The 19,131-nt window shown below is 39.3% G+C and overlaps 2 protein-coding genes across 23 annotated transcripts in view; one reads left to right on the forward strand and one right to left on the reverse strand.

Moving 5' to 3' along the window:
• Positions 1–19,131, reverse strand: part of FBXL13 (F-box and leucine rich repeat protein 13) — a 277,460-nt gene that overhangs the window by 135,343 nt on the left and 122,986 nt on the right. The window lies entirely within an intron of this gene.
• On the forward strand, positions 831–11,910 carry LRRC17 (leucine rich repeat containing 17). Its single transcript, XM_002818312.6, has 3 exons — positions 831–1,608; positions 6,311–6,466; positions 11,170–11,910. The coding sequence occupies exons 1-3, from the start codon at positions 837–839 to the stop codon at positions 11,565–11,567; spliced, it is 1,326 nt and encodes a 441-aa protein (XP_002818358.2). The 5' UTR covers positions 831–836; the 3' UTR covers positions 11,568–11,910.

Consider the following 19,131-nt stretch of genomic DNA (forward strand, 5'->3'; position numbering starts at 1 on the left):
AATAAAACAAGAAAAGGGATTGGGAGCACCCAACAAGTTGGAGGAAGTGTGATTTAAAATAGGGCTGAACAGGAAGTTTTCACTGAAAAGGTAATATTTGAGCCAAGAAATGCAGGAGATGATAAGGACAGTGCCATTTACTCCAAGCATCTCTGGAGCCCACACCCAACATGGTTGGTGACTGGGAGACAGAAAAGGATAGAAAAAAAAAGCTCAGGAAGACAACCATTCAAGTCCTACCCTTGTGTGTGCATCTCAAGGCTGTGTTCTTTTAAAAGAAGGAGAATTATTTTAATTTCTTAAATCCGATGTGATGATGAACTACAGGCTTCAGTTTTCATCATGCTGAGTCCTAACATTTGTGACCACTTCTCCCGGGGTGGCCACTGTGAAGCATCTTATGCACATGAGCCTATTTTATCCTCCCAACAATATTAGGAGGTATCATCGGTCCCGTTTTACAGATGCTGAAGATGACCTGGGTTGATACAGTTAAGCAGGTAAGAGAGCCTTGATTCAAACTCAGGGCACAAACATTCGGCCTCTAACCCAGGCAATTAAGAGGGGAAGAAGCTTTCTACGTCACTGTTCTGTGGAACTAGAAGTCCTTTGCCTTAAAAAGTCTGTTCTTACTTGTCAGTAATACAGTGCTTGCAATGGGCCTTAACTTTTATTATATATATTTTTCTCTTCCAACCTAGGGACTCTACGTACCCCAGCTGGATCTCATTGTTCCAGAACTGCATTAGTTAAGATTACCCAAACTTGGATTTCAAAGAAGTACTTTCATTGTTCCGTCTGTAACACGAAGTAATTGGGGCCAGCTGGATGTCAGGATGCGTGTGGTTACCATTGTAATCTTGCTCTGCTTTTGCAAAGCTGCTGAGCTGCGCAAAGCAAGCCCAAGCACCGTGAGAAGCCGAGTGAATCATGGCCGGGCGGGTGGAGGCCGGAGAGGCTCCAACCTGGTCAAACGCTACGCACCAGGCCTCCCGTGTGACGTGTACACATATCTCCATGAGAAATACTTAGATTGTCAAGAAAGAAAATTAGTTTATGTGCTGTCTGGTTGGCCTCAGGATTTGCTGCACATGCTGCTAGCAAGAAACAAGATCCGCATATTGAAGAACAACATGTTTTCCAAGTTTAAAAAGCTGAAAAGCCTGGATCTGCAGCAGAATGAGATATCTAAAATTGAGAGTGAGGCGTTCTTTGGTTTAAACAAACTCACCACCCTCTTACTACAGCACAACCAGATCAAAGTCTTGACGGAGGAAGTGTTCGTTTACACACCTCTCTTGAGCTACCTGCGTCTTTATGACAACCCCTGGCACTGTACTTGTGAGATAGAAACGCTTATTTCAATGTTGCAGATTCCCAGGAACCGGAATTTGGGGAATTACGCCAAGTGCGAAAGTCCACAAGAACAAAAAAATAAAAAACTGCGGCAGATAAAATCTGAACAGTTGTGTAATGAAGAAGAAAAGGAACAATTGGACCCGAAACCCCAAGTGTCAGGGAGACCCCCAGTCATCAAGCCTGAGGTGGACTCAACTTTTTGCCACAATTACGTGTTTCCTATACAAACACTGGACTGCAAAAGGAAAGGTTTGTACTTTTCTTACTTTTTCATTTTCATGAATAACTTGAAATGCTCTTTGAATCTTATAATCCTCCCTACACCCCACCATGTCTTGGAATTCTTGATGTCACTTCCAACAGAAATCTTTCCCTAGTGACAATGGAATTTACCCCAAGTTTTTCTGGGGTCCAGACTCAAGGCAGTTGGTAATTAAAGGACAATGACAGGAGGGAAGGAGATATCCTCAGGAGGGCAGCCATTTGGGTTCTACTCATTTGCACATCGCAAGCTGTCACTGTAAGGAATTCCTTTCATCTTAACTCCAATTTAATTTAGGTAGGTAAACCAAGGGGTATGAAAATAAGTGCAAATGCCATCTATATAACCTGACTTACACCGATTAAAGTCAAAACATGGTGTGCATCTGTGAGAAGATCACCTCAAAGAGAAAACATCTGCAGAACAGGACTGTGAGAGCACTCTGAGACAGAGTGAAAATGATGGCGCTTCTGTATTTCTTATCACTTAGTCCCAAGGTTTTAATAAATGCTCCTTTTTTTTTTTTTTTTTTTTGAGATGGACTCTCACTCTGATGCCTGGGCTGGAGTGCAGTGGCGGAATCTTGGCTCACTGCAACCTCCACCTCCCGGGTTCGAGCACTTCTCCTGCCTCAGCCTCTCGAGTAGCTGATTTTAATAAATGCCTCTTAACGTCCTATATCTTAATTATTTCCAAATTACCCAGAATAAAACAATAAAAATTTAAAGAACTAAATTTAAAATATTTAACCTGAGAACTATGAGACTAAGGAAATCTTTCTAGAATATTACCTGCTTCCTGCAAATCATTACTGGGTTTTGCAACCGATGCAATCTTGTGCTAGTATTATGCAGGATTTGCACATGCAAGATAAAGTCATGAGCTAAGAAAACAGATGGGAGATTTTAGTCATGCTCTTGACATGTTAGTGAAGATTGATGTCCTCAAAGAGTGGTCTGGGAACTGCTAATCTACACTACAATAACGAACCATGTAACAATGTCTATATGTTTCATTTCTGGCATGGTTTAATAATTTATTTGTAATATTAAATTAAAGCCAGATGTCATTAAGTGAGGTTCATATAGAGCACAGTATCATTTCTTCCACTTATTTTGGGAAATTTTGCCGTGTTTTGTTTCTTTAAGGGCAAGAGAAAGGGGAAGTTCAGAGAGGAGGCCGTGGCTCCTCTCGAGAGAATGTTAGGCAGGAATTTATTAATGTTGTCAGGCAACCTGAACCAGAAGTAAATTTGCTCATTTACCAGCAAAGTCATGCTCAAGCCTTGCCCCAGCGTCCCGCTCCCCTGCCCCCCCACCCCAACTGTAAAGATGGCACCTGGTTAGATCCCACAGTGGCCATGTGGCACAGGGAGGTTTGCTTACCAAGACACCCTATGAACTGTATATAATTCAGTGCCATAGGAGAGCAGTTACATACAGCTTCATAACCTGGGACATGCCATTCTAGGCTCCAGGTACCCACACACACGCTGTCTACAACTTCCAGGAAGATAGTAACATTCCCATTTACAGATGAGGAAAATGAGGCTCAAAGAGGTTCAGTCACTTGACCATGGATCTCATAGGTAAGTAGCAAAGCTAAAAAGTGAATCTTGGTCTACCTGAGCCACAGCCTATGAGCTCTCTACTTCACCCTGCAATCTTCCAGAATTAATCTGAGCATATTCAAACAATCAGCTGCCTCAGCAATGCAACCATTAGAGAATTTCGAAGAGTAAGTAAATGTAGTTTTTCTGTAGCCAGAGTGGGTAGAACTTCCCGGATATTGTTATGGTGAGTCCTTAGTGCTTCATGCTGAAGAGCATGTTTATTAGAATTTCCTTTGTGGTGCTTAGATTGAAAACTGGAATTATATATTTTTAATACTAATACGAAGCTACTCTCCTAGATTTTAGTTAGAATACTTGATATTGCTGAGGATCTAACCTCAAGCTACAGTGAATTTGCACTTGCTGTATCAGGTGTAAATGAGAAAAGTAAATAGTATTAAGTTTATTAATTATCTGAGAAAAATACCATCTATACAAGATGTAAAACTTCTACAATGAGACTACACTGTGTTCTAAGAAGAGATAACATGTGAGGAAATATCTCTTTTTCACTGCTTTTATGCTCTTGGGCCATTCCCTCCCCCAATGAGCCTATTTCTGCTTTTGTGTTTTTTTCCTTTTTTCCCATATTTTTCTCTTGAAAAACATCAGCTTATAAAAATATATTTTTATTGCTTTCTTCAACTTATTGTTGTCTAAATACAACCTTCCAGAAATGCCCCATAAATTCATACCCCCTGCTTTAAAAATACACATTATTTACTGAAACACAGTATAAATAAGGTTTCATGACATACACACTTAGCATATATAATATTAGGTCATCAAAGAACAACTTAAGTTCCTCCAAGTGTTAGTGACTATGTAATTCACAGCCTATTATTTTAGATTATAAGACGAAGGGTAGGCCAGGTGCGGTGGCTCACGCCTATAATCCCAGCACTTTGGGAGGCCGAGGCAGGAGGGTCACTTGAGGTCAGCAGTTCGAAACCAGCCTGGCCATAAAGTTGAAACCCCATCTCTACTAAAAACACACACACACAAAAAATAGCCAGGCATGGTGGCAGGCACCTGTAATCCCAGCTACTTGGGAGGCTGAGGCATGAGAATCGCTTGAACTCGGGAGGCAGAGGTTGCAGTGAGCTGAGATCACGCCACTGCACTCCAGCCTGGGCGACAGAGCAAGACTCTGTCTCAAAAGAAAAAAAAAAAATGAAGGGTAGCTTTGTCTTTTAATACTATCAGTACAAATGGCTTTCACTATGGTTTATATAAATCTAGTGATTCATTTCATCATTTATTTTTCATTTTTTGTTATATTGCTGATTCCCATAAATTCAAAGGGAAAAGTCTTGTTTATTAAATTCCCTTTGGTAGTGCCTGCCACAGAGCCATGTGCTTTAGATTGATGATGATAACTGGACTGCTCTTCTTTATTCTTTCAAAGCAATAATTTAAGCAACCTTTGAAAGTGAAAATACACAGAAGTTAAAAATCATGGCTAGAATTGAAGTGTGACAACCTGAGGCTCTGTACAAGTATACCACATATACATGGTCACACATAGAGAACTTGCATACAGATTCCCCAACTCGGAGTTGAGCCTTGCCCAGCTGATTTGCAATGAGTCAGATGGTATGTATAGGGGACCTAATATGTGCCCATTCAACCACACAGACCTCAATGATCACTATGTATTTTTGCCTTAAATATCTAATGGCAAGAAAAAGAAATAATAGCTTTATTCACTGAGAAACAGGTACTTTGCCAAGAAATCCTAGTGTTTCAAAGGCAATAAATGTGAGACTAATTGAAAGGCATATTTATGCCATATTGAAGTAAATGGATTTTCCAAGAATACGTGAAAGTCAGTTTTTAAACTGCTTTAGCTTCACATTGACCACAATAGTTTACCATTTTTAAGGAGTTATTTTACTTCGAATATCAGATGGGGGAGAATTATGCAGGTAAATTACCCTTAGCTGCCTCCGAAGTTAAGGGCACAATTTTACTACAGCTTGAACAATAGTTAAGAATTTTATATGTGCAATAAACAGGGCCATTTATGTCTCTTTTCTTACTATTACAAGCTTTCAGAGTAGTTCTGAGGTTGCTGTCAACCAATATAGCCTGCTAAATGGGGAAATTACCTGGAGAAATTTCCTAATTTCCTCCTCAAAATCAACAAGATTTGGCTGGAGGAGGAGCAAGCTTGTAAGGGGTAATAATCAAGTAAATATGGTATTTGTTGAGGCATTTACCAAGAATTTGGGGTAGCAGTATATATGAAATGTGCATACCACATAGTACCTGGACTAGAAATAGGGGCATTGATCAAATTCTCCTTCTGGTCTGGGGAAATGTATAGTTATATACTCTTTATCAAAAGCAAACACTTTGTATCAATATTTGCAATATTTGCAATTCTCATTCAAGTTCTAAGGTAAAAGAACTAAAGAATTTTTCTACTTATCAACACAGCAAATGAGATTTTCCTGTGTTTTTCTAAGCCACACTAGTAAAGCCTTTGCTTTGCATTTCCTGGTATTACTCGTGGATGCTATTTTTACCCAGGACTGCTGCTGACAATCCCAAAATGGATTCTGCAGTTTATACTCTTTTTCCAGCACCCACAGATCTGCCACATTGCCTAGGCCTAGTGTCAGGGTATTCTCATAAACATTTTTTTCTACCCATTTATTTGTGGTTAACCCACTTTAGCTTGCCCTACAGTGGTTGCTCTGTCATCCACCCTCATGTCCAGCCCAGCAGATGTGGGTTCAATAAGCAAGTCCTGATAAACAGGCTGCTTTCTAGAACCTAGGAGGTGCTGACTCTGGTGACAAGGATGACCTATAGGTCTTAATGGCTTTATAGGGCCTTAGTGAGGACTCTGGCTTTCATCACAATTAGATGGGAAGTCACTGGAGGCTTTGCTGGGCTTTGATGGAATTTAGCATATGCTAAGGCTTGTTTCATACTGACTTTCTTTGGCTTTAGATATCCCTTTACCCCTTCTCTTTAAGAGCTGATTCTTCAATCATACAGATATAATGGTGACTGAGAAAATGGGGGCAAAAAGAGCATAATAACGTAAATATTATTAAATTTTCCAGAGTTGAAAAAAGTGCCAAACAACATCCCACCAGATATTGTTAAACTTGACTTGTCATACAATAAAATCAACCAACTTCGACCCAAGGAATTTGAAGATGTTCATGAGCTGAAGAAATTAAACCTCAGCAGCAATGGCATTGAATTCATCGATCCCGGTAAGTTCCCCTGTATAGCCCCTTCAATGGGTGGCAAGTGTTCTGTGATTTTTTTCTATGGCAACACTTATACACAGTAAATTTAGTTTAAAAGTAACTGAACTAAATAATAAAGTACAAATTTTAATTAAACATGACACTTATACTAGGAGTTGTTTGGCACTCAGATAAATACTTGCCAAAATGCTGCATTATGAAGTATGTAATACCACATATTACTACCATTTAATTCAGTTAGCCCAAATAGTGTGTTATAGAATAGATTTTTAAAGTAATATATGGCAAATGGTCAACAGTATACTAAAATGAAGTGGGGTTTTTTTGTTTTTTTGTTTTTTGAGATGGAGTCTTGCTCTTGTTGCCCAGGCTGGATTGCAATGGTGTGATCTCACCTCACTGCAACCTCTGCCTCCCGGGTTCAAGCAATTCTCCTGCCTCAGCCTCCCAAGTAGCTGGGATTACCAGCATATGCCACCATGCCTGGCTAATTTTGTATTTTTAGTAGAGATGGGGTTTCATCATGTTGGTCAGGCTGGTCTCAAACTCCTGACCTCAGGTGATCCGCCCACCTTGGCCTCCCAAAGTGCTGGGATTACAGGCATGAGCCACCGCGCCTGGGCAAATGTAGTGAAATTTTTTTTTTTTTTTTTGAGATGGAGTCTCGCTCTGTTGCCCAGGCTGGAGTGCAATGGTGCAATCTCGGCTCACTGCAAGCTCTGCCTTCCAGGTTCACGCCATTCTCCTGCCTCAGCCTCCCAAGTAGCTGGAACTACAGGTGCCCGCCACCACGCCCGGCTAATTTTTCTGTATTTTCAGTAGAGACAGGGTTTCACTGTGTTAGCCAGGTTGGTCTCTATCTCCTGACCTCATGATCCGCCCACCTCAGCCTCCCAAAGTGCTGGCATTACAGGCGTGAGCCACCATGCCCGTCCTAAATGTAGCGATTTTTAAAGGGAAATTCAAATTTGGAATTTGAATTTGCTATTCATTAAGCCCCATCTTGTTTAGAATAAATTAGAAACAAACTGCTAAGCACTAAACTCATAAATTAGGATAAAATGTGCTCAAACCGGAGCCAGACATATTATATCTAGTTCTAGATCAAGACCAATTCTCTTTCCCATCCTTCAAATCTCTTCTCCATTTGCTAAGCAAAGCCTCTGGCGAAAATGAGCTTGGTAAATTAAGTAAACACATCGGATTTGGAAAGAACTGAGAATTACTGCAATATTGACCAGATTTATAACATATATAACACAAGTGCCTTCACTAGGCTACTTCAATTTGAAAAGTTTTAACTATGAAAATGATTATTAAAATTATTAATAATGTAATGTAATGTTATAAACATTTTGAGTACAACTGTTTCCCCTGCTTTTCTTTGTGATAATCTAATACCATTAATAGAACATTAGAATTTTAACACAATAAAAGTGAAAAATTAGAATGAACATTCTGGAGCCACAAGGGCATATTTTAGAATTAACCTCTTTTTAAAAATTAGAAAAGCATAATTTTTTAAAATTTCCCAAGGGACAGCAGTATGCTACACTTATACCTTAGCCTGTTACAGATGATGCTAACTTGGGAGTATGTTTGAACTGTGAAGTGAAAAGCAATTTTCATTTTTCAATAAATAAGAATACTACAGACACCCTTCTCCCAAATGAAGTTAGCATTATATTAGTGTGCAAGTCAGTCACTGGTAGCCAGTGTCATGTCCACAAAGCCAGGGTACAGGGTAAAGAATCTGGAAGTGGAGACCCTTTCTTGCAAGAAAAACTCACTTCGACCCACTATGATTCCATCTCCAACCTGACCAATCAGCACTCCCCACCTCCCAAGCCCCTACCTAGCAAATTATCTTTAAAAACTCTGATGCCTGAATGCTCGGGGAGACTGATTTGAGTAATAATAAAACTCTGGTCTCCCGCACAGCCAGCTCTGCACGAATTACTCTTTCTCCATTGCAATTCCCCTGTCTTGATAAATCGACTCTGTCTAGGCAGCGGACAAGGTGAACCCATTGGGTGGTTACAAACTAAAGAATCGCAGGACAAGCAAAAGCCATTCCAAAGATCCTTGGGCAAGTGTCTAATTTCCTTCTGCTGTCATCCACAAGCAAAACTGTAGTTTACCAACTATCAATGCAAACAAGTTTTAAAGCTGTCTCAAAAAAAAAAAAAGATTATAATAGTTATTATATGTCCTAAGTTAAATGTATTAAAGTAATGAGTAACAATGTGGCAATGTTTTACTTACAACAAAACTAGTATACAAAGAAAACTTGAGAAAAATGAGAAGACAATGCAAAGAGATAGATAATAGTGCAAAATGGACTCGCCTTGCTTCTACTGATGTTTTTCACATGTTTCCCATAACTGATACTTTTCATCAGTTGTGGAATTTCCATAATTGCAGGGATTCCTTTTCTGTCCTTAGGATCCCCTGAAGGCCTTTTAATCTTATTCACCAAATGTGTGTTCCTTGCTGACACAAAATGGTCTCTACCATCAGCGGTGGTACTCTTTTTTTCCCCCTTTGTTCTATTCAATCTCAGGAACGTATTTTCTACGTTAATAAATATTTACTGAGCACCTACCAAATGCCAAGCACCTTCCTAGAACAAAAAAAGTTCTTTTGAAACAAAAACGTATCTCAGCAGTTAAGGCAAAATGACCTAAAGAAGTTTTAAAATGAAAGGTCTCCTATATTTCAGGGTCTTTGAGATGAAACCCTGCAAGTAGACTTACTTGAATGATTTTTGCTGTGGTAAGTATACAAATACAGTCGGAGTTGCCAGACTTTAAAAGACGTGAATAACAATCATATAAAATGCCAGACATTGTTGTGGAAAAGACAAAGAAGATACCCTACTAGGGGGTTTTTACCTCCTTTAAGAAACACGAAAACTAGTTTTCTCAAGTGCCTGAATATATATGGTTTAAATAACAATATACAACACTTTCAAAATAAAATCTAGGAATGTTTACAAATGCTTTTAATCTCAAAGTCTAATGTCTTGAGAAAAGTAAATCTGTGAGATCACTGACTCACAGAATTTTAGCAAATAGAAAAAATCCAGTATCTTCAGAGCACAAGGGCTGATCTTTTGTCCCCTACCCGCAAGACATTGCTTGGTACCAAAATAGAAAGTTATTTTTTTAAGGGGGAATTATGGGTTTTTTCTGAGAACAGATAATATGAAAATAGTTAATAGATTGGTATGACCACATATTTTCCTAATTCAAAATAAGGACGCTATGCTCTACAAGAGTATTTTAAAACAATAATGAGATAATGTTTGAAATAGAAACAAAATATTTGTGAGTATTTCTGGAACATCTGGCTGGTCCATATCAACTGGAATACAGATAACCCAGGTGTAGATTTCTTTGCTCTTAGACGGGGAAAAAAGCTTTTTGTTGTTTTATTTTCAGTTATATTTTATATTGGTTTTAATTATCCAACCTCCAGCAAAATTAAATACATATGGATTCAAAGCTGATAGCTACCATAGTTTGCCAAAATACAACCAGATGTTTTCAAAATGTTGGAAAAAATTGTTTTTGGACTCTACAGGAATAGAACCCTTCCCCCAACACTGGGAAAAGGTTGTTTTCTAGGCATTTTCAGGGTTACTGATATCCCAGGAACTGTCAGATCACCACCCGGCACATTTTTCATTTTTATCTGCACTTGCCTTACATGTGAAATATTTTCTTAATTCATGTCTCTTTTTTGTAGCATCTTTTTTTCCCAAGTAAATACCAAAAAAATAAAAATAAAAAGAGCCCAAAATACATTTTTTAAAGCTAACTTAAAACTGAATATTGTATTCTAGTAAAACTAATCAAGGGAAAAGCTTTGAGTAACAATATATTTCACAATTTTGCATTTAGACACGTTTACAGTGGAGAAATAGGATTAAAAACAAAACCTTCTTTCAATCCAGAAATTCTCTCCACAAAGGTAGTAATGAAAGAAAACACTTTCATTATTGACTAAGCATTAAACCAGAATGTGACGCATATCACAGGTAATCCACTAAGAGACTGCAAAGACTCTCACCCCTCTGTAACCAGGCAGATACCACCCATTACAGGAATCTCACCCCTATGTAGCCAAGCAGATACCACCCATTACATACATGTTTTCAGGACAAACAATAACAAGTCCTTAAGGAAGAAGATTTGACAACACCTTTTGTCACACATAATTCATCCTAACTTTACCTGGTAAATGGGGTGATCATCTGTGTTAGCTTATTGGCCTTATTCAGAGAAAAATAAATTTCTATCTTCATGACAGGAGGTAGTTTTGCAACTGGAAGCAAGATCTCACCAAAGTTAGGACCCCACCCTCCCACCAGAGTTGGGAGATGGAGGTACCATCTTCCTTGATGTTTACATTTCAAAGAGATAGCTCCCAGGTCCTTGGAAAAGACATTCTTGCATCATAAAGGTGACAAAAAGCCTATCTAGTCTTCAAAAGGATTTAAAGACATTTCAAAGAGACGAGAAACTACTTATAGTTAAAAGTTTTTTAAAGTAAAAGCTCTGGGAAAAAGGAAGGAAAAGAAATATCTTTATTTTCAAAAGGGAAAATTAAGCCTCTTTTTAAAATTTGTATTTGTCCTTTCAATATACCATACACTGTATTAACTCAATTACTCAGGCTCAATAAATATTTTCTGTTTCCAGCTGCTTTTTTAGGGCTCACACATTTAGAAGAATTAGATTTATCAAACAACAGTCTGCAAAACTTTGACTATGGTGTATTAGAAGACTTGTATTTTTTGAAACTCTTGTGGCTCAGAGATAACCCTTGGAGATGTGACTACAACATTCACTACCTCTACTACTGGTTAAAGCACCACTACAATGTCCATTTTAATGGCCTGGAATGCAAAATGCCTGAAGAATACAAAGGATGGTCTGTGGGAAAATATATTAGAAGTTACTATGAAGAATGCCCCAAAGACAAGTTACCAGCATATCCTGAGTCATTTGACCAAGACACAGAAGATGATGAATGGGAAAAAAAACATAGAGATCACACCGCAAAGAAGCAAAGCGTAATAATTACTATACTGGGATAAGGTAGAAATTGTTCTGATTGTAATTAGTTTCGTATTTTCTATACTGGTATTAGAAAACATATGTTTACATTTAATTAACTGTGTTGCCTATTTATGCAGGGTAATCCAGCTAAAGGAAGCTTTCTTTAATTATGATAAGTATTATTGTGACTATTATAGTAATCAAGGGAATACTGTCATTCTGCTTGCCTGTCCATTTGTGGAAGAGCATCTGGTGATATGCAATTCCACACTGGTAACCTGCAGCAGTTGGGTCCTAATGATGGCATTAGACTTTCATAATGTCCTGTATAAATGTTTTTACTGCTTTTTGAAAATAAAGAAAAAAAAAAAACTTGGTTCATGTTTACATGCCTTTCAATAGCTGTTTGTGCATACCTAAAGATGATCAAAATGATTTTATACAAATGCTGTTATAATAAAATGTCATTCCCTACCCTTCTACTTTTTATCAGTAAGTCATCTTATACATTAAATAAATTTCCATTTCTGATTTCTGTGCATTCCAAAATGAGGTCCTGATAAATCCAAATTCTCAACCACTCTTCACTGATCCTTGCAAAGTACTGTCAAGCTAGACCTGAAAAAGAATTGTCACAAACAATAAGTAGAGAATGTGAGAATTACATTGGAAGCTGGTTGGAAGCTAGGACCCTGATTAACAGCTGTAGATGGTGTGAAGCATGAGCCCTGAAGTGGTATAAATACTGGTGAATGTGGAAACACCATTTTTGTTTGTTTGTTTTTGTTTTTGTTTTGAGCAGGGTTCATACTGGGAATCCACCTGTCCGCGAGAAAGGGCCCTTCCTGCTAAGCTAATATGTCGAGGAGCATAAAATAAAGAATGAAATTAGGATTTGGGGGCAGTATTTGGGATGAAGACAGAATAAAATATAGGAAATAATATGAGGCCACTGAGGGAGGAGGTGGTGCCCAAAAGAAGTCCCCTGATTTGGGTTTGCAGGTTAGAATGAGCTCACCTAGAGAACTAGATCACCAGCAAAAGAGGAAATCAGTGGAGGATTTTAGACCCTGATCCCATCAGTTTGCATTTAGATAGTCATATTCTACAGAGAGAAAAATAAAGCGAAAAGAAATATACGCATGTCCTTAGTGAGATACTACTTTTTCCTTTTAATATGCATTTTCCTTTCATACTGAGTTGAATACATTTTCATTTATTGTACCAAGGTATTCCTACAAAGTTTAGCAAATAACCACCTTATCTGATACCTGCACAAACTCCCAAAGCATGGAAGATGGTATATAACAAATAGTATTAGGCATTTTTTTTTTTTTTTCTGAGATAGAGTCTTGCTCTGTTGCCCAGGCTGGAGTGCAGTGGTCCAATCTCAGCTCGCTGCAACCTATGCCTCCTGGGTTCAAGCGATTCTCCTGTCTCAACCTCCCGAGTAGCTGGTATTACAGGTGCTCGCCACCATGCCTGGCTAATTTTTGTATTTTTAGTACAGACAAGGTTTCACTATGTTGGTCAGGCTGGTCTTGAACTCCTAACTTCAAGTGATCCACCCACCTCGCCCTCCCAAAGTGCCGGGATTACAGGCATGAGCCCCACACTCAGCCATGCACTTTTAAAGCACATGCTACATGCCAGACACTGTGCTAAGAGCTTCACATATGCTACTTCTAATTCTCACAAAATCCCTCTGAGGTAGGTAATACTGTCTGCCTTTTATAGGTGAGGAATCAAGGTGGAGACTTTAGGTGACTTGGACAAAGTCACACAGCTGGCAAGTGGCAGGGCCAGGATTCAGATCTGCCTAAGCCCTTTCTGCTATGCAGAGCTGCACAGCATTGTAAAAGTTACCCTTGTCCGTGACTGTCTGGCACCAGAACTTCCAGAACCAAACCCCAAAAAGGAGCAGGTACCAGGAAAGTGGGGGAGCACTCGTGAGGGTAGTTGGCAGGAGAAAGTCTTTTGTCCAAGACATTTAGATCTGTATTTATATACAGGAAACAAAGAGAATGGGAAGCCAGAAGAATTGCCAGAGCTAATGCTTCAGTAAATAACTCTGGATTGTGAGGTTCTATTTTTATTTTATTTATTTATTATTTATTTATTTATTTATTCTGAGATAGTCCCGCTCTGTCATCCAGTCTGGAGTGCAGTGTTGCAATCTCGGCTCACTGTAGCCTTCGCCTCCCGGGTTCAAGTGATTCTCCTGCCTCAGCCTCCCGAGTAGCTGGGATTACAGACGCCCGCCACCACACCCAGCTAATTTTTGTATTTTTAGTAGAGACGGGAGTTTTGCCATGTTGGTCAGGCTGGTCTCGAACTCTTGACCTCGGGTGATCTGCTCACCTCAGCCTCCCAAAGTGCTGGGATTACAGGCATGAGCCACTGAGCCTGGACTGGATTGTGAGGTTCTAACCACTCTGTCCAGTGGTCTGGGTCAGAGGTGGGGACTTAGAGACATTACTTCTCCATGCAAATCCCTACGTTGTTCACTATGAGGCATGAAAGCCAGCTATTACATTTCAAATGTTACCAGAGATGTAACAAGTTCATTTATTTACAAATTCATTTATTATTGTTCATGAGCCTCAGAGTGGAATTTTAAGGACACATGACCTGAAAGAGCCAAGATTTGATGATGGAAAAAGCCTGGTGTGACAAGAGAATCACACTGGAAGCAAGAGGATTCTGGAATGAAATGAGATGAAACCTGATACAGAGAAAGGGCCCAAGTTGTTCTCTGGTATAATTTTTAGAGGCTAGTTAGGGATTTTATTGGTTGATTTTTATATTCAATTTAATCCCCAGGGATGCATTTGGAAATAAAGCTCCTGAACACATCAAAACAGAAATTAATCCAGGCCATCCAAAAGTAAGTCAGTAGGTATTGCTAACACCTCTCAGGGTCAAGACTGAAGTGGATTTTCAAATCTTAAGATTTGCCCCTTTTCTACATCAGAGTTAAACTTTTTCAGGGAAGTGTAGTTGATTCATGATGGAATGAACAATTAGACACTTCCTCTTCCACCAATTTCTTACTTGATAGTTACTCTTATAACTTGCCTTTGGATGTCTCTTTTTTACGACAGACAATACAAGTTCACAAGGTTACAAAAATCAGTATATTTTACGGTAGTAAAAAATACTACTATCCTGAGATATACATATTTGAATGTATATATCACTTGGATATTTGGATAAAATAAGTTAAAAAAAAAAACCCTTTCCTAGTCGTAAGATTCTCTGATTTTTCTGAAGTAAACAAGATTTACTATAAACAGAGTCCTCCTGAGTCCTGAGTTGGCTGTGACCTAATGCCTAGTTACTTGAGAAAGATATTTAACGTTAAGCAGCACTGCTTTTTCATTCATTCACCATTCCATCCTCTGGAGCCTACGCCCTGGATCAATTCATGTCTGTTTCTGAGAAATCTGAGTCTCCTGCTCTGGCAAATTGGCAAATCGAAGGGATTCAGCAACGAGGATCCTTTTTTTTTTTTTTTTTTTTTTGAGTTGGAGTCTCCATCTGTCACCCAGGCAGGAGTGCAATGGCACCATCTTGGCTCACCACAACCTCTGCCTCCTGGGTTCAAGTGATTCTCCTGCCTCACCTTCCTGGGTAGCTGGGATTACAGGTGCCCGCCACCATGCCTGGCTAAATTTTATATTTTTAGTAGAGACAGAGTTTCACCATGTTGGCCAAGCTGGTCTCAAACTCCTGACCTCAAATGATCTGCCCACCTCGGCTTCCCAATGTGCTGGGATTACAGGACCACTGTGCCCGGCCAGTAATGAGGATCTACTTGTCTAAATTCTGTAACTCTGTGCCCTCATCTGCCTTTTAAGGATTTATTTATTTTCTTTTTTTTTTTTGACACAGAGTCTCACTCTGTCGCCCGGGGTGGAGTGCAGTGGTGTGATCTTGGCTCACTGCAACCTCCACCTTCCGGGTTCAAGCAATTCTCCTGCCTCAGCTTCCTGAGTAGCTGGGACTACAGGCGCCCGCCACCACGCCCAGCTGATGTTTTGTATTTTTAGTAGAGATCGGGTTTCACCATGTTAGCCAGGATGATCTCGATCTCCTGACCTCGTGATCCGCCCGCCTTGGCCTCCCAAAGTGCTGGGATTACAGTGTGAGCCACCGCGCCCAGCCTTTTTTTTTTTTTTTTTTTTTTTGACACAGTCTCACTCTGTCACCCAAGCTGAAGTGCAGTGGCATGATCTTGGCACACTGTAGCCTCCACCTCATGGGTTCAAGCAATTCTCGTGCCTCAGCCACCCGAGTAGCTGGAATCACAGTCGCATGTCACCACAGCTGGCTAATTTTTGTATTTTTAGTAAAGACAAGGTTTCGCCATGTTGGCCCGGCTGGGCTCAAACTCCTGGCCTCAAGTGATCTGCGTACCTTGGCCTCTCAAAGTACTGGGATTACAGGCACGAGCCACTGTGCCCAGCCTTAAATATTTTAAGATAACATTCTACAGTTCATTTTCTGAAATTTTACTGGCATAAGGATTACAACTGTTGTGTTCAGTCAGCCAAACAGCCCAAAAGAGTAGCCAATATTTATCTTCAATCTAACAGTCAGAAAACGAATCTTCCCAGAAATGTGTGTAATTCTCAACACACCAATAGATGAACTGATCTTAGCTGGGGTAGGGGTTGGGAGTGAGGCAGGAGAGACAATGGAAAAGCTAAAACATCTCTGAGAATTTTTTTTAACTTTTATTTTAATTTCAAGGGTACATGTATAGGTTTGTTATATAGGTAAACTTGTGTCACAGGGGTTTGTTGTATAGATAATTTAGTCACTCAGGTATTAAGCCTAGTACATGTTAGTTATTTTTGCTGATCCTCTCCATCCTCCCACCCTCCACCCTCCAGTAAGCCCCAGTGTCCATCATTCCTCTCTATGTGTCCATGTGTTAAGAATGGTTTTTATCTTTGATACACTCAAGTTTGCTGGAATTAAAATGGGTTTGATTAAATAATTTTCAGTAAATTAAAAATATTACCAAGATAAGACAGACATTACATTTGCTTCCTTAAAAAAAATCAAGGTCTACTCAGGCTTGAATGCTCAGTTGTTTCTGTGATGAAGATAACTGTACTAAGAAGTACACTTCCAGAAAAATACTACATGAAATATATTTTAGATACAAAATATTAAAAATTTAAAGAAAGAAAATGTTTACAGGCTATCTTGACCTCAGATACATATATAAACATATACATCTTATGTATAGTGGTTAAAACCTCACAATCCGGGCTATGCATGGCGGCTCACACCTGTAATCCCAACACTTCGGGAGGCTGAGGCAGGCAGATCCCTTGACGTCAGGAGTTCAAGACCAGCCTGGCCAACATGGCGAAATCCCGTCTCTACTAAAAGTCCAAAAATTAGCCAGGCATGGTGGTGCACACCTGTAATCCCACCTACTCAGGAGACTGAGGCATGAGAATTGCTTGAACTGGGGAGATGTGGTTGCAGTGAGCTAAGATTGCACCACTATATTCCAGTCTGGGTGAACCAGCAAGACTCTGTCTCAAAAAACAAAAACAAAAACAAAAACACAACAATAAGAAAATAACCTAGTTAAAAATGGGCCAAAGACCTTAACAGACACCTCACCAGAAAGATAGAAGCATATGAGTAGATGTTCCATAACAAATGTCATCAGGGAAATATAAATTAAAACAGCAATGAGATACCCCCACACACCTATTAGGATGGCCAAAATCCAGAACAGCGACAGCACCAAATGCTGATGAGGATGTAGAGCAACAGGAATTCCCATTCATTGCTGATGAGGATGTGCAGCAACAGAAACTCTCGTTCATTGCTGATGAGAATGCAGAATGGTACAGCCAACTTTGGAAGACAGTTTGGCACTTTCTTACAAAACAGCACATACTCTTACCATACAATCCAGCAATCACGTTCCTTGGTATCTACCCAAAGGAGTTGAAAGCTTATGTCTACATAAAAACCTGCACATAAATGTTTATAACAACTTTATTCATATTTGCTCAAACGTGGAAGCAACCAAGATGTCTTTCAATAGGTGAATTAATAAACTGTGGTACATTCAGACAATGGAATATTATTCAGCACTAAAAAAATGATTTATCAAGCCATGAAAAGACATAAAGGAAATTTAAGTGCACATTAATAATTGAAGGAAGCCCATCTGAAAAGGCTACATACTGTATGATTCCAACTATATGACATTCCAGAAAAGGCAAAACTATATAGACAATAAAAAGATTGGTGGTTGTCAGGAGCTAGCAGGGTGAGGGGGGATGACGAAGCACAGCACAGAAGATTCCTATGGGAATGAAACTACTCAGCACAACATTATAATGGTAAACACCTATCATTGTAAATTTGTCCAAACTCATACAATATACAACACTAAGAGTGAACCCTATATAAACTATGGACTTTGGGTGATAACGATGTGTAAATATAGCTTCACCAACTGTAACAAGTGTGTCATTCTTGTGGGTGATGTTGAGAGTGGGGAGGCTATGTATGTGTGGGGGAAGGAGATATATAGGAAATCTCTATACCTTCTGCTCAATTTTGCGAGAACCTGAAATTTCTCTTAAGAATAAAGTTTATGGCTGGGCGCAGTGGCTCACACCTGTAATCCTAGCAGTTTGAGTGGCCAAGGCGGGTGGATCACCTGAGGTTAGGAGATCAAGACCAGCCTGGCCAACATGGTGAAACCCCATCTCTACTAGCAGAGGCTGTAGTGAGCCAAGATCATGTCACTGCACTCCAGCCTGGGCAACAGAGCGAGACTCCATCTCTAAATAAATAAAAGTTAATTAAAAAAAAAAAAGAAAAGAAAGCTCTTAAATCAATAACCTAACTTTTAACCTGAAGAAACTAGAAAAGAAGAGCAAACAAAACCCAAGTCAACCAGAATAATAAAGACTGAAGTGGGCTGGGTGCAGTGGCTCGCACCTGTAATCCTAGCATTTTGGGAGGCTGAGGCAGGAGAATCACTTGAGTTCAGGAATTCAAGACCAGCCTGGGTAACATAGTCAGAGCCCGTCTCTACAAAATTTTTTTTTTAAAAATTAGCCAGGTGTGGCCACCTGTAGTCCTAGCTACTTAGGTGGGAGGTGGGAGGATCACTTAAGCCCAACAGGTTGAGGCTGCAGTGAGCTGTGATCATGCCAGTGTACTCCAGCCTGGGCAACAGAGTGAAACTCTCTCTCCAAAAAAAAAAAAAAGATTGGAGTGGAGATAAGCAAAATAGAAAATAGAAAATAGAGAATTAATAAAAATAAGGGTTTTTTTTGAATATCCATATTTATAGTAGTATTATTCACAATACCTAAAAGATTGAAGCAACTTTACTGTCTATTATTGGAAGAATGGATAAACAAAATGTGTTATATACATACAATAAAATATTATTTACCCTTAAAAAGGAAATTCTGACACATGCTAAAATGAGTAAACCTTGACGACATTGTGCTAAGTGAAGTAAGCCAGGTACAAAAGAACAATTATCGTTTGATTCCACTTATATGCGGCACCTAGAGTCATCAAATTCATAGAGATGGAAAGTAG

Source organism: Pongo abelii, chromosome 6, assembly GCF_028885655.2.
Source record: "Pongo abelii isolate AG06213 chromosome 6, NHGRI_mPonAbe1-v2.0_pri, whole genome shotgun sequence".
In the NCBI taxonomy this organism is placed as follows: Eukaryota; Metazoa; Chordata; class Mammalia; order Primates; family Hominidae; genus Pongo; species Pongo abelii.

Bases quoted from the DNA above. Each gene is read 5' to 3' on its own strand.
- LRRC17 (XM_002818312.6), top strand. From the start codon at position 837: ATGCGTGTGGTTACCATTGTAATCTTGCTCTGCTTTTGCAAAGCTGCT. The intron at 1,609-6,310 runs GTTTGTACTTTT...TAAATTTTCCAG, and splicing joins ACTGGACTGCAAAAGGAAAG to AGTTGAAAAAAGTGCCAAAC. The intron at 6,467-11,169 runs GTAAGTTCCCCT...TTCTGTTTCCAG, and splicing joins CATTGAATTCATCGATCCCG to CTGCTTTTTTAGGGCTCACA.